General features: G+C 35.8%; 1 protein-coding gene across 4 annotated transcripts in view; it reads right to left on the reverse strand.

The window, feature by feature from the left end:
• The window catches only part of Etv1 (ETS variant transcription factor 1), a 90,175-nt gene that overhangs the window by 36,795 nt on the left and 34,744 nt on the right, over positions 1-18,636 (reverse strand). For all 4 annotated transcript variants that reach the window (XM_046463590.2, XM_046463589.2, XM_046463588.2 and 1 more), the window contains 2 exons: positions 6,691-6,820; positions 3,588-3,776 (listed from right to left, as the gene is read on the reverse strand). In XM_046463590.2, the coding sequence (XP_046319546.1) occupies positions 3,588-3,776; positions 6,691-6,820 (319 nt within the window). The remainder of the gene's footprint in view (positions 1-3,587; positions 3,777-6,690; positions 6,821-18,636) is intronic.

Genomic DNA, 18,636 nt, shown 5'->3' on the forward strand with positions numbered 1-18,636 from the left:
GAATCTTCAGTCTTTTAACCGTTATCAAACTAAACAAAAACCTAATTATTCATTCTCCTTCTGTGATCAACAGTTTTTGAGGAAGCAAGATAGCAATGATTCCCTTCTTAAATCACTAGGATTTTTAATTCTTCAACAATGTCCTAGCTAACAGTATGTTCTAGTAAGAAATAAAACTTGGCATCATGAGGAGTTAAATCCAACCCGTTTTTTAAGAGACCACTTTTTTTTTTCCTGTCAAATAGCAACACAGAACATACCAGCTTCCAATTTGCTTCAAATAGGCTGTCAGTTTGATAAAAATAAGCATAAATATACAGCCAACCACCAAAGATGTAGATAACATGCAATGAGCAGATTTGGAGCAAGTCGGACTGAAAGGTCCTCTGAATGTCCTGAGGCCTTGGCAGAAGGCTGAAAATGAGTCCTCTGCTCCTTTCATTCTTGGTTACACTGTGTAACGATTGGCTGATCACATAATCGTTCTGTTCCATGTTTCTCATCCATAATATCATTGACCCACCACAAAGCTGTGGATTAATTAAAGATTTAAAAGTGCTCTAAAAATGCCCCAGGAGTGCTTAAAAATAACCTATAAAACATATCTATGAGCAAATATAAGCCCATTAACCGCCCCCCTTCAACTAAAAGCATTCCTAAGACTTTAATTTGGAAAGTTAGCATTTAATTTCGGTAATGTTAAATGAAAATAAGGTGAAAGCTAAAGAATGGCAAAATAATTGCTTTAGAATTTCTAAGAACACTCCATCTTTAACGCTAGGCTCACTGGCTGCCATGGAAAGCACTGAAATTCCACCTACACCTGCAGAAAATAAACTTAGAAACTCGGATACTGCAAAACAGTTAGGCTGACTGGCACTGCATTCATTTCCCTTCTCTTGCTTATTTCATTAGCCAAAAAAAGAAACAGAAATTATCATTAGGAACTGTCAAGGAGTGAATCAGAAAATTGTAACTTGAAGATAAAATAAGAACTTGCTCGCTTGTGAAGCCTTAAAAGGAAGTTAATAATGCTTGTGCTGAAAGCTTTGTGGGGAATCAAGCCATTTGTTCCTACAAGTTGACCTGATTCCAGTGGGTCCTAGCTGGGAACTATGTATGTATCAAACCTCCAAAGTCCTTAGGCGGCTGTGTGTGCTTTTGGTGCCTATCTCATGATCCACTGACCAATGGTAAAGGAAAAGTGATTGAAGAAGCTTCTGGAAGAAAGTTAATGGGTAAGGAGAGCATGCTGATGAACTCCTGGATAAAGAAAAGCAGGGTGTAAGTGGTGGGGAATGCTGAGAAACAGAGACAGGGCTCTTGCACAGTGGGTTCAGGAAAAAGTGCCAAAGGGCTGGCCCGAGGAGTGGAGGGAGGCTGAGGAAAGGAAGCCGAGTGCCGGCCAGTTGGCCATAAAGCAATCCCAGAGTGAGGTGGGGTGCCTGGCTGGAGGGGGCTATCTGGGGAAAGGATCTGTTCCCAGAGCAAATTTGCCATTTATAATTAAGGGACTGTCATTTGTTGGCCAGAGCCCTCTAAGAAATCCTCCTCAGAAACATAAGGCTTCAGAGATTTTCCTGGGATTGGCCAGCTGGTCCTGTCCTCAAAACTCAGTTGGGGGCAGCGGGAAAAGACCCTGAGCTTCCCTCTGTAGTTCCGGCCGGCTGTTCTCAGTCTCAAATATATGACCTCAAGTTGTGAAATTAAAATGGATTTGGCGAAAGCATTTCAAGTTAGGTCACCTAAAAACAGCCACACTGCTTATTCAGCAGTCATCTTCCTAAGAAATGACTAGTCTTCACTAAGGGCAAACATAATACTCTGAAATTCTGGCTCTCGTTTGAAGTGTGAGGGACTTGGTTATTGAGAACTCTGGGAAGTCACCAGAAGTGGACAAAAGTTGCTTTTTTGTAGTTCAGACCCTTTTTCCTTTTAGCCCTACACAATGTGCATCTGTTTAATGGCCCACCCTGCAATAAGCATTCTTTCATCTGTATTTACAAAACTGTTTACACAGATGCACATACCGTTTTGCTCTAACAAAGTCTCGAGTCCACAGAGTGAGAAGATGATGGGAAGCATTCAGTAATAACACACAAGGGACTTAGTGATGGAAGTAGAGGTATAGAATATATGGCTTATTTTCACCCTGGAAATAATGTTATCCCCATATTCCTTTATATCAAAAAGAATAAGCTATAAAGGAGAGATTCAACTGTTCTTTTATACACAGAAAGTTGCCTATGGCACATGTTCTGCTCTCCTCTGCTGATCTAGGGGATTCCTTTGGCTGAGTTATTTTTACAGTGGTGTATCAGAGCCAGTTACAGCTCTGGCTTATGGATAAATGTTTAGGAATTTTTTGTGCCAATTGTTAAACAGTTATTATTAAGAATTTGATTATACAACAGCACAATTAAAAGACATATTCAAACAAAGGCAAGAGAAACTCAAAACTCATTACTCCCTATTGATTTTACTACATTTCACTATTAACTATGCTCCAAGGTCATAGCTGCTGAATGTGAATAAGAAAAATGAGATGATGCTTTTGAAAAACTTAGCACAGTCCTTACATATTATAAATGCTCATAATTGTTAAAAAAAAAAAAGAAAGAAAGAAAAAGAAAAAGAAAAATACCGTATAATGGTATGCTGTTGGCTGTTGCACATCTCTTTCCACCTCAACACTCAGGACTCTCACAGCGTTAGCTCAGAGTCAGCCATCAGGCAGCAGCCACATCATCTACTCAGCAAATGCTATAGATAAGGTCTTTCTTTTACTCCCATGCAGTCTACTGGTGCCAGGACACCAGTGGTTATATTTAAGTACAACAGAGAAGAGAGGAGGAGGTTTGGTACATATAACTGACCTGTATTTTAAGCATATTAAGGCTATATCTCAAAACCTCAAAAGTCTTCCAATGTTTTATTTAAACATGATTTTTTTCATCACTAGGAGTCACGAATTGCCCACTATAGCATTCTCCCTAGTTCCACACTCGGGTTCTTTCCTTGTTCCTTTGTAAGCCTCTGTCTCTTTGTTTATTCTCCGTGTGCAGGGTCATGGGTCTGCTGACATTAAATATTCATCACTTAGGAAGGAAGGTAAATGCTTTTAACCAAGTAAGTTATATTATGCAAAACTATGTATAGCTAAACCATTCAATCTAAGGTAAAGAACCTAATTCCATAAGCCACCTACTAAAATTAGTCTCCTAACTTTACAGAACAAGTACACACATATGCTCATAGAAATAGGATGATCTGATTTAAAGTTTAAGTGAAGCAATTTAATTCAAGCAAAGCAAAAGGAAAATGTTCAAATGTCAGTATATAGATTAATTTTCCATTTTTGCAACCAATTTAAATGTTTATAAAAGGAATGTTTATAAATGACCTTCTTTAAAAATTATTTGTAAGTATAGATAGAGCAGCTCTTTCTAAATATATTTTGCACAGATGTGCAAAATTAATATGCTCACCTTAAAACTACTATAGGTCCTCAGATTTGGTAACAGGAATTTCCTCCAGGAATGCTAAGAAGATTTTTTTTTTAAAAAAAAATGGTATCTGCAGTTTACCTGTGGTCCATAGGGTAGCTGCTATCTGGTATGGATTGCGATGGAGGGAGGTGAGCTGGGAAGGCCCGGTCAGGTTTCGGAGTGTGAGTTGAGTTTGGAGATGCATGATGTAGTGGGGACACTGGAGTACTGGATGGTGTGGGGGGGTTGGAGGGCCTCATTCCCACTTGTGGCTTCTGATCATAGGCACTACCCAGGGAACAAAAGAAAACAGAACATTTGTTTCTTTGGAGCAATTAAAAAAAAAATGTTTCTAATCCAAGGAAGAAAAAATATTTTATATGTTAGTCATAATAAGTTATTATTTTTTCATTGTTTTTAATGTCAGACCATGTAAACTTCAAAATCATCACACACTTAAACAGAAAATAGGATAATACAAAATCTTATAGTGGCATAAATACATGTGTATATTAAAGTATATATTTTAATACATATATAGACAGTTTAGTATTTAAAAAAATCACTATTAATAAAAGCAGCAGTACTATTTCCACCTATTCTTTGATTGTTTGCTTATTTGTTTGTTGTTAGTATCAAGGATTAAACCCAGGGGTGCTTAACCACTAAGCCACATCCCCACCTCCCTTTTTTATATTTTATTTAGAGACAAGATCTCACTGAACTGCTTAGGCTTCACTAAATTGCTGAGGCTGGCTTTGAACTCACAATTCTCCTGCCTCAGCCTCCAGAACAGATGGGATTACAGGCACGCACCTCCATGCCCATCCCTTCGAATAAATTTGATAGATCTTTTCTAAATCATTAAATAGTTCTGAAAGTATAATTCTTCATCCATGTTACATTTTAAACAAGAAATAATATCAGCTTAATATAATATAATGGAGACTATATTTGCTCTGCCTTTATTTGTGGTGGAAATTTAGGCAATGCTTTTGCCTTTTTAATTTTTTTTATATTAAATAAATGATCCATGCCATTAACTTCCTCAGATGGGATAATAAATATTAATAAGATAAATTAAAATGTCTCTGATAATTTCAAAATTTCTTGGAATATAAGAATAAGTATAAAATAATACTATTAAGAAAAATAATAGGAATAATAATAGTAATTCGCATTGTAGTCTAACTTCCACTCATAATTATAAGAGAATAAAATGAGTAAGCTTGATTTTATATTATGAATTTAAGTTGCTTTCCTATATGTGGCTTTCAGGAATATATTTAACCAATTTTTGTAATCTATAAAATAGCTGACATGTAATAATTTATTATTCTTCCATCGATATGAAGAATTATATCCAAGTGCAAAAATTCAGAAGTATTGTAGGCTACAAATGTCTGCTCTAGCTTTAAAGTAAAGTCCACTGTACTTACAATATAAAACAAACAAACAAAAAACCCCAAAAACTTGGGTTTGGTTCTACCTGTTCTTTCTTTGGCAGGTGGGGGGTACCAGGGATTGAACTCAGGGACATTCAACCACTGAGCCACATCCCCAGCCCTATTTTGTATTTTGTAAGAGGCAGGGTCTTAATGAGTTACATGTTCACTGTAACTGAGGCTGGCTTTGAACTCATGATCCTCCTGTCTCCTCATTTGGAGACACTGGGATTACAGGCATGTGCCACCACACCCTGCTGGTTCTACCTGTTCTTTACTAATATTTATGAATAAAAGTCACTGTTATAAAATGGTTCCCCGATTCATTTCCATGAAAAAAAAAAAAATGACACATTTTCTATCTTGAGATATTATCCCTCCCCCAATGAACACAAATTTATTCCATATACCTTGTATCACTGGAGAGCTACTGGTCCCCCCAAAAGCCTCAAAATACTCACACAATTCCTCTACTGTTTATTTATGGATACAAGATATGTCACACAGAACAGCAGTGATTTCAATCACAGTTCTGATCAATGCTGAAATGCAATGACAACTCTACATCTAACAGCTTCATTGATTGGAAATTCTTTAATATTTTAAATAGCTATGCTGTGGACACACAGCACCTTATGGAGTAAACATTAAAAATAATATTAAACTATAAACTCTGACTGATCAATATTGTCTTATACTGAACTCAGTATGTTTTCATACCCACTCCAAGAGATCTTTTTATAAAAGCTTTGGAGTTTCAGCTGAGCTGACCCGTAATTTCAGGCTCTGGCAAACCTCTTAGAAAAGCAGATATAAAAGATATTCATTTTCAAGAATAAATAGTAATGAAATATCAGAGCTGCTGCTGATCAGCTGCTGTGAGACGGTATAAATCTAAGTATCCAAGTATTATATATCTTGGATACAAAGAGAATATGTCCTAAATGTATGAAGAAACAGAAGACCCTTTGTTTCATAATGAATTATGAGGTTAAAATGATGTTCTTATAAAACAGTATAAACATTTGAAAATATTTTTATTATAAGTTTCCAAACCAACTTATTTTAAGAACAAAGTTTCTAATGTGATTGAAAGCAATATTCAATAGACAGAGCCAACTTTTTCTTTATGCAATTAGAGGCCAATATGAAAATAAAAGCACGCAATTGACTGTTAAGAGTTTTTAATGAACATATATGTTATCAAATTTTCTAACAAATGAACAATGTACTTTTACTGCACCACCCTTTATTACCATCAGAAGAACAACTGGCTTTTTAATAGATAATAGCCTCTACTAAGCCTTATGAAATTCTAGTTTTATTGCAATTGTCCATGAATGCATTGTATAGATCATCTGCAAAGCCTGTCAGATAATTAATGTACTGCTCTGACTTGCCAAATGTTTCATTTTTTTTTCTACAAACTTCCCATCTAAAGTGCATAATGCATTCATTCTAATGGGAACTTTCAAAAGCTGCTTGTGCCAAACAAGACCCTCTTTACAAACCCAAGATGCATCACTATAGAGAAAAGCAACTAACGATTTGGATGAAAATGATTGCTTTAAAATGTTTCTTGAAAGTGTGTGATTGTATGGTAAAGGGTTCTTTAGAGTTCTGCTAAATGCACCACCTAATTAGCTTGTTCCATGCTTAAGATATAACTCAAAAAATGTGACTTGAGATTTTATATTATTCTAGACTATTTGCTTCAATAAGAACCACTTTCCTATGCATAAACTTGGTTGCTTTACCTGACATTGTACAGGCACTTTTCTCCATAGCTGAATTTAAAGGGCTGTTCTTGACTGCAGGCAGAGCTGAGTTCTGAACATGGACTGTGGGGTTCTTTCTTGATTTTCAGTGGTAGGCCATGAAAAGCCACTAGAAAACAAAACAAAAAAAATCCACAAAAGTTAAATGAAGTTAGGAATTAAGTATATTAATCTCTTTGGCTTCTCTCATTTAACATGTCATTAATAATTCTTATTAACTTACATATATTTAGAAAAATTACATTTGATGAATTTCAGGGGCAGAAAGATTCTGAAGAATCTCTGTGTACTCCTTTTATGCTGTTATACTGTAGCAAAATATAAGCCTAAATTTTCTCACTTGAAAGTAAATCAAATCACTTATAATTGGCTTAGCTGATAAATTACTATTAGACTTAAAGATGCTGAGTTTTTTTGCCCAAAGTATCATGAGTTTTCTCTGGATCTAAATCTGAATTTTTTTTGTCATAGTTTGATTGTCATTCCATTAAACAATTACTATTGATGAATTGGAGGCATTTTCCCTTCAATAATGCTTATTAAACTTTCATTACAGTGTTCAGTTCATTCTTGGTCATTAAGTTATATTTTTGTCTGCTTTAGTCACTGGAAATTATTGTAATTTCTATAAAACTGCAATTGAATCACAAAACGTTAAGTATGAATTTTATAAAGCAAGACAATGTCAAGAGAAACAGCGTGATTTACAGTTCAGTTCTGATTATTCCATTATAATAATTAGCTTCAATTTGAAAAACTAATTTTTAATATAAGAATTGGATTTCAAAAACTATCAAGTTTCAGGAAACGAACACTGTGCATTTGTATGTGAACACAGTTTTGATGAGTGTTCAATGGTAACTGAGATCCAAAACACCCTAGGAAACAAATTTACCAACTAAGCAAATTTTACTCAAATTCATTATCTAAGGAAACTTAATTATACTGGGTGTTCTGCTTCAACATATTTTCTTAATGTGCTGTATGTGCAAACACATGCTAAATATGACTATTCAAGGTAGAGAGAAAAGAAATGGGGAGGGGGGGGGAAGAAATTTTATCTATCTCCATTTGCCAAGGTGTTTCACAAAACCAGAAAGTTATAATTTAGGGGCTGGAATACAGCTCAGTGATTGAGTGCATGCTTTCATTCATGAAGCCTAGGGCTCAATCTTCAATAGTTGAAAAAAATCATAATTTGTTAACTTCAGATAAAAGAGGATTAAAAATCTCAAAAATCAATTATGAAGACTTGTTTGTATTCTGATTTTAAAAAACTTAAAAATAATAACTCTGAAATAAACAGGGCAATTGAATATAGACTGGATATTAGACAATTCAAGATATTGTTGTTAGTTTCGCTGGTTGAGATAATAATGTAATAGTTGAACAAAAATATTTTAACATTAAAGATTAACAAAGTGTTTTCAGATAAAACAATAAGGTGTCTGCAACCTTTAAAATGCCCCAGAAAAAATTCATGTATGAAAATAATAAAATTAGGAAAAGGTTGATAAATGTGAAAAGCGGAATGATGGGAACATGGGGGTTCACCATGTTCTCTTTACATTTATTTAAGTCCTAAATATCTACTACAAAAGTTTCCAATATATATATTTTAAAAAACTGCCAAATATTTATAGTATTCTATAAGAAAATTCTGTCTCCTCTGTATATGGGTAATGTATATGTGCATGCTACTTCTTAGAAAAATACTGTATGATGCAACATTTGTAGTACATTAAACTGTATTTGTTGCTTTTTTGTCAAATATTTTTCAACTATTTATTACTTCTTTGAACATATACAACAAAATGTATATTTTCATGTTTTAGCTCTCTGTATCCTAACTATTCATTTTACATTTCCCTAAGGAAAAAAAAAAAGTAGTAACAAATAAGAAACTCAACTTGCATTCAGAGAAGTAAAAAATCATATTATACCTGAGATCTCAGAACTACTTTTTACGAATAAAAATCGATAAGAACTCAGGAGCTGATGACTATAGTAGGATTCAAGGTTCACCATCTTAATCAAAATATCAGATACATCAGAGACTGTTACATTTCATATATTTTTAAAGTATGTGGAGCCATGAGGTTCAGAAGGACTAGTGAATGGGATTTAAAAAACACTGACCATAAAAGAAGACTATCAACAAATCAGGCTTCACTAAAATTATGAACTTCTCTTCATCAAAAGTCATCATGAGAACAATGCAAAGTAAGACACAAGCTACAAGGTGTTTGCAATAGAAAGATCTAACAAAGAATTCATGTTTAATATAATTGCTACAAACCAATGATATTTGACAATTTACCTATTAAGATAAACAAAGGACCTGAACAGGCAGTTTATAAAAGAAAATATCCAAATGGCAAAACAGAAAAATGTACAACAAATAAAAGCCCACGAAAACAATGAGAAAAATGAAAATGTATTCAAAATCTTTACTCATCAGTAAATTGCAAATAAGCCACATTAAGCTGTCACTACAAACCCATTCAAATGGCTAAGCTGTAAAAGATTGACATTAGCAAATTTTGTAGATGCCATAAAGCAATGGGAAATTTTATACATGCTGCTGAGAATATGAATCGGTATAACCACTTTAGAAAACTTTGGCAATATCTACCCTGGGATCCAAAAAAAAGAGTGCATATGTTCACCAAAAGACACATGTAAGAAAGTTTTGAAGCTTTACTCATGATAGCAAAAGCTGAAAAATATCCATTGGTGAGAGAATGGATAAATCAACCATGCCATAATCATACAATATAATAAATATTATACAGAAATAAAAAGGGACAAACTACCTACCAATGCATCCAAAAAATATGGTCTTCCAGGCATGAAGTTGAGTAGAAGAAAACAAGCACAGGAGTATATAAATTTCAAAAACAGATAAAACGGAGAGAAAAATAATTTCCTTCTGTTGATTACTATGCAAACTTATTTGGAAAACTAGTTAAATTAAGATGAAGTCACTAAGATGGGCTCTAATCCAATGTGACAAAAAAAGTGCAAATGTGGATATAGAGACATGCAGAGAGAGAATATCAAACAAAAATGAAGGCAGAGGTCAAGGTGATGCTTCTGCAAGCCAAGGAATGTCAGACTGCCAGCCAACCAGTGGAGAGGCATGGTACAGATGCCCTCCCAGCACTTAGAACCCTGCTTGACACTTTGTCTCTGACTTCTAGCCTCTAGAACTCTGAGACATTTTTTTTTTCTTTTTAAGCCATCCTGCAGGTGGTACTTTGTTATGGCAGCCCCAGCAGACTAGTACACCACTTGCAGAAATTCTGATTCACCAAGGCTGAATGGAACAGGATTTTGTATGTTATAAAAAATTTCTAGGTGATTCTCCTCATAATTGGACAAATTCTGAATCTGTCATGATGCTTGGCAACATCTGGATGAAGTGTATGCTGTATCCAGCTCATTGGCACAGGTCCAGCACTTGAAAATAGTTTTTAAAATGTCGAACATCTTTTTGTCTTAGATGCCAACACTCAAGGATCCGCATAAGTTCTACAACTCCAGAAGTTGAGGACTCTTCCTCTTCATAGCATATTTGATGTATATGGGCCTCTTAAAATCATCATTGGCCCCCAAAACTGATTTTGCTTTTTCTGATCATAAGCCAATTAAGTAATCCCATGAATCTGAGTTGGTGAGGATATTTTTGTTCGCTTTTTGGTTTGTTTTTTTGTTGTTGTTCTTAGCTGCTGCATGTGAGGGGAAAAGGAAGCCACGCTGAAGATCTTCAACTTTCTACATGAGAATCTTGGGCTACTTTATTTTCCTCACCTTAATTTTCCTGCTTCCTGGAGATGCTAGGTCACAAAAATGACTTCTCTTATTTATCCTGAAATAAGGGTAGTCTAGAGACTCCCACCGAGAGGGCTGGATTGGAAACATGTTGGGTATTTCATCACAGGGCTGAGAGCCTGAGCGTCTGCTAACAGGCGGTTTTCCAGCTCATTGGCACAGGCACAAGTGAAAGCAGCACATTCATTTTGTGCAATTTGCTTTACCTTCCCACATGGAGTTGGTGCATGTAAAAGGCTGTTAAGTACTAAATTATTCCTTATCAAATCACCATCATCTGGAGTCATGATCAACACTAATTAAATTACTTGTGCTGAACACGGCTCCAGCCTGCTGCCGAGGCTGCGAGGTACATTTCATTTCACTTACAGTCCCGTCCTCACTGGGTCTGGAACAGAGAGCTACAGGCATCTGTATTGTTTGTAGTTTTAATTAAAGTGAATCTCTCCTTCTTCAAGTCTATCAAATCAAGTGAGTTAACTCCTTCATTTCATTTACAAAGAGATGATAGTTCAAAATGATATTATATCTTTATCCCTGACTTCAGACAGTTCATAATTTATCTTTGAAATCTACAGTGTTTCTCAGGCATTCCTAAGACACATTTCTCATGCAAACTTTTATGATCCACAACTCCTCCAGACAATCCGATCTTTGGGAAGAGATGGAGAGAGAAAACTCAAGAGATGTTTCTTGCATTTTTGTCTTTGATGGAAGCTTGACCTTTAAAACCACATCTTAAGGTTGAATAATGATGACTGAGTTCTTTTAATGGTTAAATTTAAGAGATCAAAAATACCAGGACTTAAAAATATGCACTTCCAAAATAAACATAACCACTTCTTAATTCAAAAGTTTACTCAGGGTCATGGTATTCATCGTTAAATGTTTATTAAATTAGTAATTGCTTTCATTTTTGAACTATGAACTATGAGACATCATCTTGCTTCCACTTTGTTCCACCTAGATTTTAGAAAGGAGGCACAATCATGTCATGATTCCACTGAAGCACAGAGATGCCCTTAGCTTTCCACAACCAGCAATGCTAGAGTATAAACACATTCTTGGTTGAATGTAGATATAATATAAAATCACATTTGAATACTTGAAATATAGATGGAGAAAACACATTTAAAATTTGCTCAAGGAGAATAATCTCCTAAACATTTGTGACACTGAGGCATTATTTATATTCTTAAATTGAAAGCACATCGTGTTTATTTTACAACTTCTCAGCAAATGTTTGTTCAGAAAATGAATAGTGAAAATAAATGAATGAAGTCTCTATTTATACCTCTATGGTCAAGGTTATGATAACTTGTTACATTAAGAAAGATAGGGCTGGGGATATAGATCAGTGGAAGAGTGCTTGCCTTGCATGCACAAGGCCCTGTGTTTGATCCCCAGCACCATGGGGAAAAAAAAGAAGAAGAAGAAGAAGAAGAAAAAGAAGAAGAAGAAGAAGAAAGGTAATATGTTTAACTTCAGGTATTAATAATAAATTGCAGTTGAGTTTAGATTCCTATTAGAATAATGCTATAGTACTTTAAAAAACCAAATTTATATATTTTACAATTTTCAAAGAACTGTCTCATACTTTATTCTTATCATCCAAGACAAGAACACTTATTATAATTTCCATTGTGCAGATTATTTAAAGAGACATTGCTATAGTTTGGATCGCAAATGTTCCCCAAATGTCCAGGTGTTGAAGGCATAGTTGCCAGCCTATGGCGACAATGAGAGGTGGTGAAACCTTTAGGAAGTCGGGGGTGTGCCCTTGAAGGGGACAGTGATTCTGGATCCCTCCTCTTTCCCTCTTTTGCTTCTTGGCCACCGTGCTGGTGGCATTAACCACCATGTCAAACTGTGCACAATAGGCCCAAAATGACAGGTCAAGCAACCGTGGACTAAAAACTCTGAAAACATTAGCCAAAATAAACTTCCCTCCTTTTAAGGTGATTTTGTCATGTATTTTGTCATAGGCACAGAAAGCTGATTAATACAAGCCTAATGAAGTTAAGCATCATGTCTAATTAAAGACCTAAAACTAAATTATAACAGGGAAAGTATTAGAGCCCTGGGATTTTGGCTGCAAATATTAAACCTTTCAACATATAATTCAAATTTATTTATATACATATTTAGAATTCCTTTCATGCATGAGCACCACTATAACATTATTTTAGATGTTTCTTTATTCATTCACTCCTTCAATAATTAATTCACTAATTAATTCATCTACTATGTCCCAGATATGGAATGAAGACAAAGAGTAAAACACAGTCCTTACCCACAAGAGTTCCATGGTGTCTATTTCAAACTTGACTTAAGCATTTAAAAAATTCCTTAGTAAATATACTACCCAGTACCATATTCTCTAAGTTTGATTAATGCATGTGTGTGATACAGACATCTGTATCCATGACCTTACAAACATATTCTTGGCACTCCTCTCTAAGCAGAAACTCTTCTCAGAGCATTCATGCTTGCTTTTAGGCATTCTGCCTTATTCAATTTATTACTGTGACCAAAGACATTTAAAAATTCACACTACTTGTATTCCACTGAAGAAAAAATATTGCTATCCAACATCTAAATCTTCCCCTACACCCTGATAACCAAAATGTCACAAGGGAAGGAAAGGTCTCCTTCTATATATGGACAGCTAATGAAAATATGGTGGCAAGATGTCTTGGTTGACCTTTCCCTCTGCTTTCCTCCTTAACTCTTATCCTAAGAGGAAATTAGAGTACCAATTTCTGTGCATATAAAACAATTACACTGGGAAAAGAAACACATGACGTTTTTAATTCTTCTCTAAACAGAACCCTGTCTTTGAATCCCTTCTCGGAGGAAACCTCACTAGTAATACAGAGTCTTGAGGCTAGACTTGGGAGGCTTCATATCTCGCTGCTGAGATTTCTGGTCTGTTAAAATATATATATACTATTTTAGCACAGTCTGCTATATGGTGTTCTGGAATAGGGGATGGCCAATTATGACCCATGGGCTACCTTCAGCCTCCCAGCTGTTTTTGAAATGAACTTTTAGAAGGACACTCTCCCAACCATTCCTCGGGGTGTATGTAGTCCAGGGTTCCTGGTAAGGTACAGTGGCTGAAAAGAGTAGTCCTGAAAGCAACCATAGAGCCCACAAAGCCTAAAAGATTTATCACCTCTACAGAGAACCATTTTCTGATGCTTTTTCCAGAATATGGTATATAATGAAAAAGGAATGGAGGGAAAAAAAAAAAACACATAAAAGAGACTGAGTGGAACCACAGAACCTGCTAGTGATAGGATACAACTAAACCGGTCAACAAAGGACACTTAATTTTAATCTAACACTTTGTTTACTCTAACTCTCAAAACCCAAAGTGTGCAATGGGCATAGTCAATTTATAGGGACATACACAAACTAGCTAATGGAAAATGACACAAAATTGAGACTCTAAAACACTATAAATTTATGAGCCTCGAGAAATTTCAAAGCATTTATTTACTTAGACCAGGGTGACTTATAACATGGAGAATTTTTTATACCTGTCTGGAAAATATAACTGAAAAAGTCAAAACAAATCATGCTGTGGACACTAAAATGCTTGGAGATTTTAAAAAAAAAAAAATCACTTGGCTATAACAGTGATGGGAAAAAAAAAAAAAACTCTGTAAAAGTGAAAAAAAGTAAATGGTGTACATAAATTAGATTATTTAAGACCAGATACAAATATGGCATGAAAAATGCATGCAGCCTTTTATACAAATATATGTAGTTAGGAATACACTCAGTAGATGAAAAGCATTCACTTTAAGTTAATATCACTTCCATTTCAGGTGATAAATGGATGGCAATGACCTCAATTAGTGCTCAGTTAAATTCCAGAAGCAAAGGGGAAGACTTGTGTACAAATAAAGACAATGGTGTCACATGCTCTATAAATTCGTCTTCTAAGACACAGAGAAAAGCAGAGGCCACTTGAGCTGCATCTGAGCCTCTCAAAGATTCGTTCCCAGTACATTCACCTCTTCCAAGCCCGCCCTTCTCCACTATGTACACACACCACTCACACCGGCACACCAACATCCATTACTAAAGAGCCTAATCTCAGCTATCAGCAGAGTGCCTTTATGGGGCCATTAAACCATTTCTCTTGTTTACAGTGCCTGAAGAAAGATGTGAATTATGTCTGTGACAAAACAAGCAATAACATTTCTAAACCGCTATCAAAATGCAAACTGAAACACATTTAAGGACAGGGACCCTGATTCGAGTTTTCATGATTTTCCATTATTCGCAGCATCTGGAAATATATTCACCTATAATATTTCTGAAACAGAAATTTAGACCCTAGCACAGCAAGTTGATTTTTATTTTTTCTTAAATAAGATTCTTGAAGTAGAACAGCTAAAGAAAGACAACACAAAAGTTTTTAAAGAGATTGCACACTTAGTTCACCCCCTCATGTTGTTTTGACTACATATAAAATACAGATAGAAAATAGACGAGGAGATATGGATAAAGTCCTGAAGGTGACCCTGGTCTTCACGCTCCCATCTGACATGAGATGTCTAAGGACTTGGAAACTGAAGGTGAAACAGAATGAGAAGCCAGGATTCCTTGTAGTCTGCAGAATACAGCCCGCTGATGATGGCACAGCCTCATGAGGCGGCTATTTCTCAAAAGCAGACTTTGAATTCCACTCTCCATTGCAGAGTACCATTATAACATCTTAACAGAATAAAGTGGATGTGTTCTGAGTTTCTGTCTGTCCTTCATCTCTTCAAAGAATAGTGGAGGCACCAAGATGTGGTCAACTCTCACTTATCTAAAAGTCACTTTTCCACCATCGAGATCCTAATGATTTAAATCAGAGGTTGTAACTTTTTTTTTTTGATTCACAGAGTGGTTCCAAATAACTTCAACTAGTTGTGATCATTTAAAATGCTGCTTCAAAATATTTTTCTGGTTTTAAAATCAAACTAATAGCTTCTCCAGAAAACACACACATACACACACACCACACACACACACACACACAAAATATTCAGCAACACTAATCCACTTTCCAGTTTGAAAGAGGTCAGCAATTGAATGAGCCCATTATCAGCTGCCCCTTTGACCAGGACCTGGGTTTTCCTACTTGCCATGTTCTCCACTGTCCCCAAGGCTCTACTCCCAGTATCATTTGCACTAAACTCACTGCACTCATTTGTCTTCTTAGCTTCTGAGTATCTTACCCCTTACCTAACACAGAGCTAAGAAGTCATTAACATGCACCTGTGCACACAGTGTCTCTTCTTTTCCTCACACACACCTCGCCTCTAATCATAAATATTATGAAACTCATGTTACACTTATGGCTTACATCCTCAGACAATAACAAAGCTGGCACACACTAATATCTGCCTGGTTTTAAGTCTTACCCCTTCATCCAGTAGCTGAGCTCTGGGCAAGCCACTGAGCCTCTCTGTGCTTGTTTCCTTATCACTTAAATGTGATGACATAGCACGTGCTTCATGGAGCACTACATGTAAGGTATGTAGTGAGTACTTCATAATGCGAGATGTTAGAGTTGTTATTATTCAAATCCAGAACCAGCAGGTGTTACAGCTGAGTAAGAACACATAGGTTGCCCAGAAGCAGATGGCAGAGTGGCTAAGACAAGGAGACTGACTCTTGCCTTTACCACTCGCTAGCTAAAAGGCCTCTGGGAAACCTGGTAACTTCTATGCAACAGTTTCCTCCTCTGTGATATGAGGATGCAGACCTTCCTCGAGGGCTTTGTGGGAGAATTAAATAAGGTAACACACATGAGAAAGAAGAACAGTACCTCACAAGAAGTGGTCAGTCTTCAGAAAATGTTTGTATTTACTATTGTTGATCCAAATACTTCCTCAAACAGAAGCTAAACTGAGACTCAAGAAAGTAAAGTGACTATGACAGAAATAAGCCTTCTAGACCTCAGTCTTACCTCACCTGTACTTTTTTATCTTGTTCCCAATTTCTCTTCAAGTCTGTCCATTACACATTATTAGCAAAAAAATAAAAAAATTAAATTAAATTAAACATGAGAAGAAATATGTTAGAGGAGAATATTCTGACAAAATAAAAAAAGTAAACAGTATGGCCTGATATAATAAAATAAGCACTCCATTGGGAGTCATATAATCTCTACCTAATTCCTACCCCAAATATAACTAGCTGTGTGACCATAAGAAAATTGTGAAAGAGCTTCTGTTTCTAATCTCCAAAATGAAGGCATTTAGACTCAGTAAACTTTCCTTGTAATTCTAAAACGTCATGCCTGGGAGAAAGGGGGAGGAGGTATTGGGGAAGGAAATTGACCAAATTATATTGTCATATTGTGTGCATGGATGAATATGTAACAATAAATCCCACTAGTATATATAATTATAGTATATGAATAAAAATTATTTTAAATAAAATAAAAGCAGGTATAAGTCCCTGCTTATTGATGTAAAAGAAAAAGGGAAAAGGACAAAGACCTGATACAAGAATTTCAAGGGTATAAAATCCTGAAGCCGTTTAGTAAAATGGGCACAAAGCTGAAAGTATCACTGCATCCTATGAAGCAACCGACTTGATAATGACCCTCAATCACCATGAAAGAATAAATTCAGGTTAAATGTCCTATTTAAGAAGGGAAGGTGCATAATGCACATTAGAAAGACGTGCGGCAATATGGTTGACATTTTAAAACACTGGATGCTCTAAAAGGTGTTTCGAGTCTCCTTTAAACTCGATTACATGGACCACCTACTTTCCAGTTGATGTGGGAAAGTAAGATGTTATTATATTAATAAAACAAAAGGCAGAATCAAAAGACAGAAAGTTACATTCCTAATTTTAAAAGCATCATTAATTGAAAAACAAAGAGATCAAATGTGTTGATTCTATCCCTCTAAATTTTAAAGTCTAAACTTAATATAATGGCACTTCAGCAGTAGTGGTACTAAATGAGCCTCATCTTCTCAGTCTAATTGCCAGGAAAAAGTGCCCTGGGAGGAAACTGGTTCTTCCATCTGGAAAAGGGTAAGAACAGGCAAAGGAAGGCCTAATGTACGAACAATCCAAATCCGATAGATTTTGCATTTTGCATTGGCTTCAGATCAGATCTTCCTACCCCTACTGGTCCAGTAGATGGAAAGCAGCACGACACATTTTTTTTGGAAACAAATTCTGTACAGTGAGCCCAAACATACAGTACTTCATATCCAACTGGCAGGAACAAAACTGAACAAGCTGCAGCTATTTGAGAAACAGATCTAATAAACTGAAATGAAGTCCCTGAATCAAGATACCCATCCAAATCTGCACCTTTCAAACATTGCTCTGCTTAATAAATTTCCTAATTATGACCTTTATGAACATGGAAAAGACCTCTTCTACTGAAATTGTCTTTGTCTTGATATATATACTTTTTAAGGCTTGCATAGTTTCAAAAATAAGGATTACTTCTCTACCTGGTAACTTCTTCCAAATAATGGATAACGGGTATTTGGAAAAGAGTATGTAGTATCTGCTGGGGTGGGGCTGGAAGAGCATTCCTAGCTTGGTTGGGGCTGGAAGATCCCAATACTTCCCGGTGTTTCTGAGTCGGGCACAAAGAGGTTCTGAGGAATGCTATGACAGATGGGCCTGTGGAATATCCAGACACCAACAGGGCTCTGTCCTGGCTTCTGACTGGCCAGAAGATGGATTCTTACCACAGAAGAACATGTGAAAGGTGGGCTTCCTTCTATCCTGCATCCCCTGCCTCATCTACCATTCCAGAACAAATCCCCGAGTGCTGCCTTCTGTAGATGACCTGTACAGTTCTCTAACCAACAGTTCAGAAAAAAAAATGTGGTAAATATGTTCTACAGAATTCAATGCTCCAAAAAAAGTAAGCAGAACATAGACACATCACAATTGATGAATATAATTGCATCTAAAGAGATCTTACCTAAAAGTAAGAATAATGTGATCTTCAGTGTTCCTTTTTAATTAAATTGCAAACACAGAAGCTCCAAACAAAATTTTTACATTAATTACTTTAACTATGGGCCATACTAATATGCAAAACAG

The sequence above is a fragment of the Marmota monax genome, unplaced genomic scaffold (assembly GCF_021218885.2).
Source record: "Marmota monax isolate L192 unplaced genomic scaffold, Marmota_monax_Labrador192_F-V1.1 WCK01_AAM20220418_F8-fsc00057, whole genome shotgun sequence".
Classification (NCBI taxonomy): Eukaryota; Metazoa; Chordata; class Mammalia; order Rodentia; family Sciuridae; genus Marmota; species Marmota monax.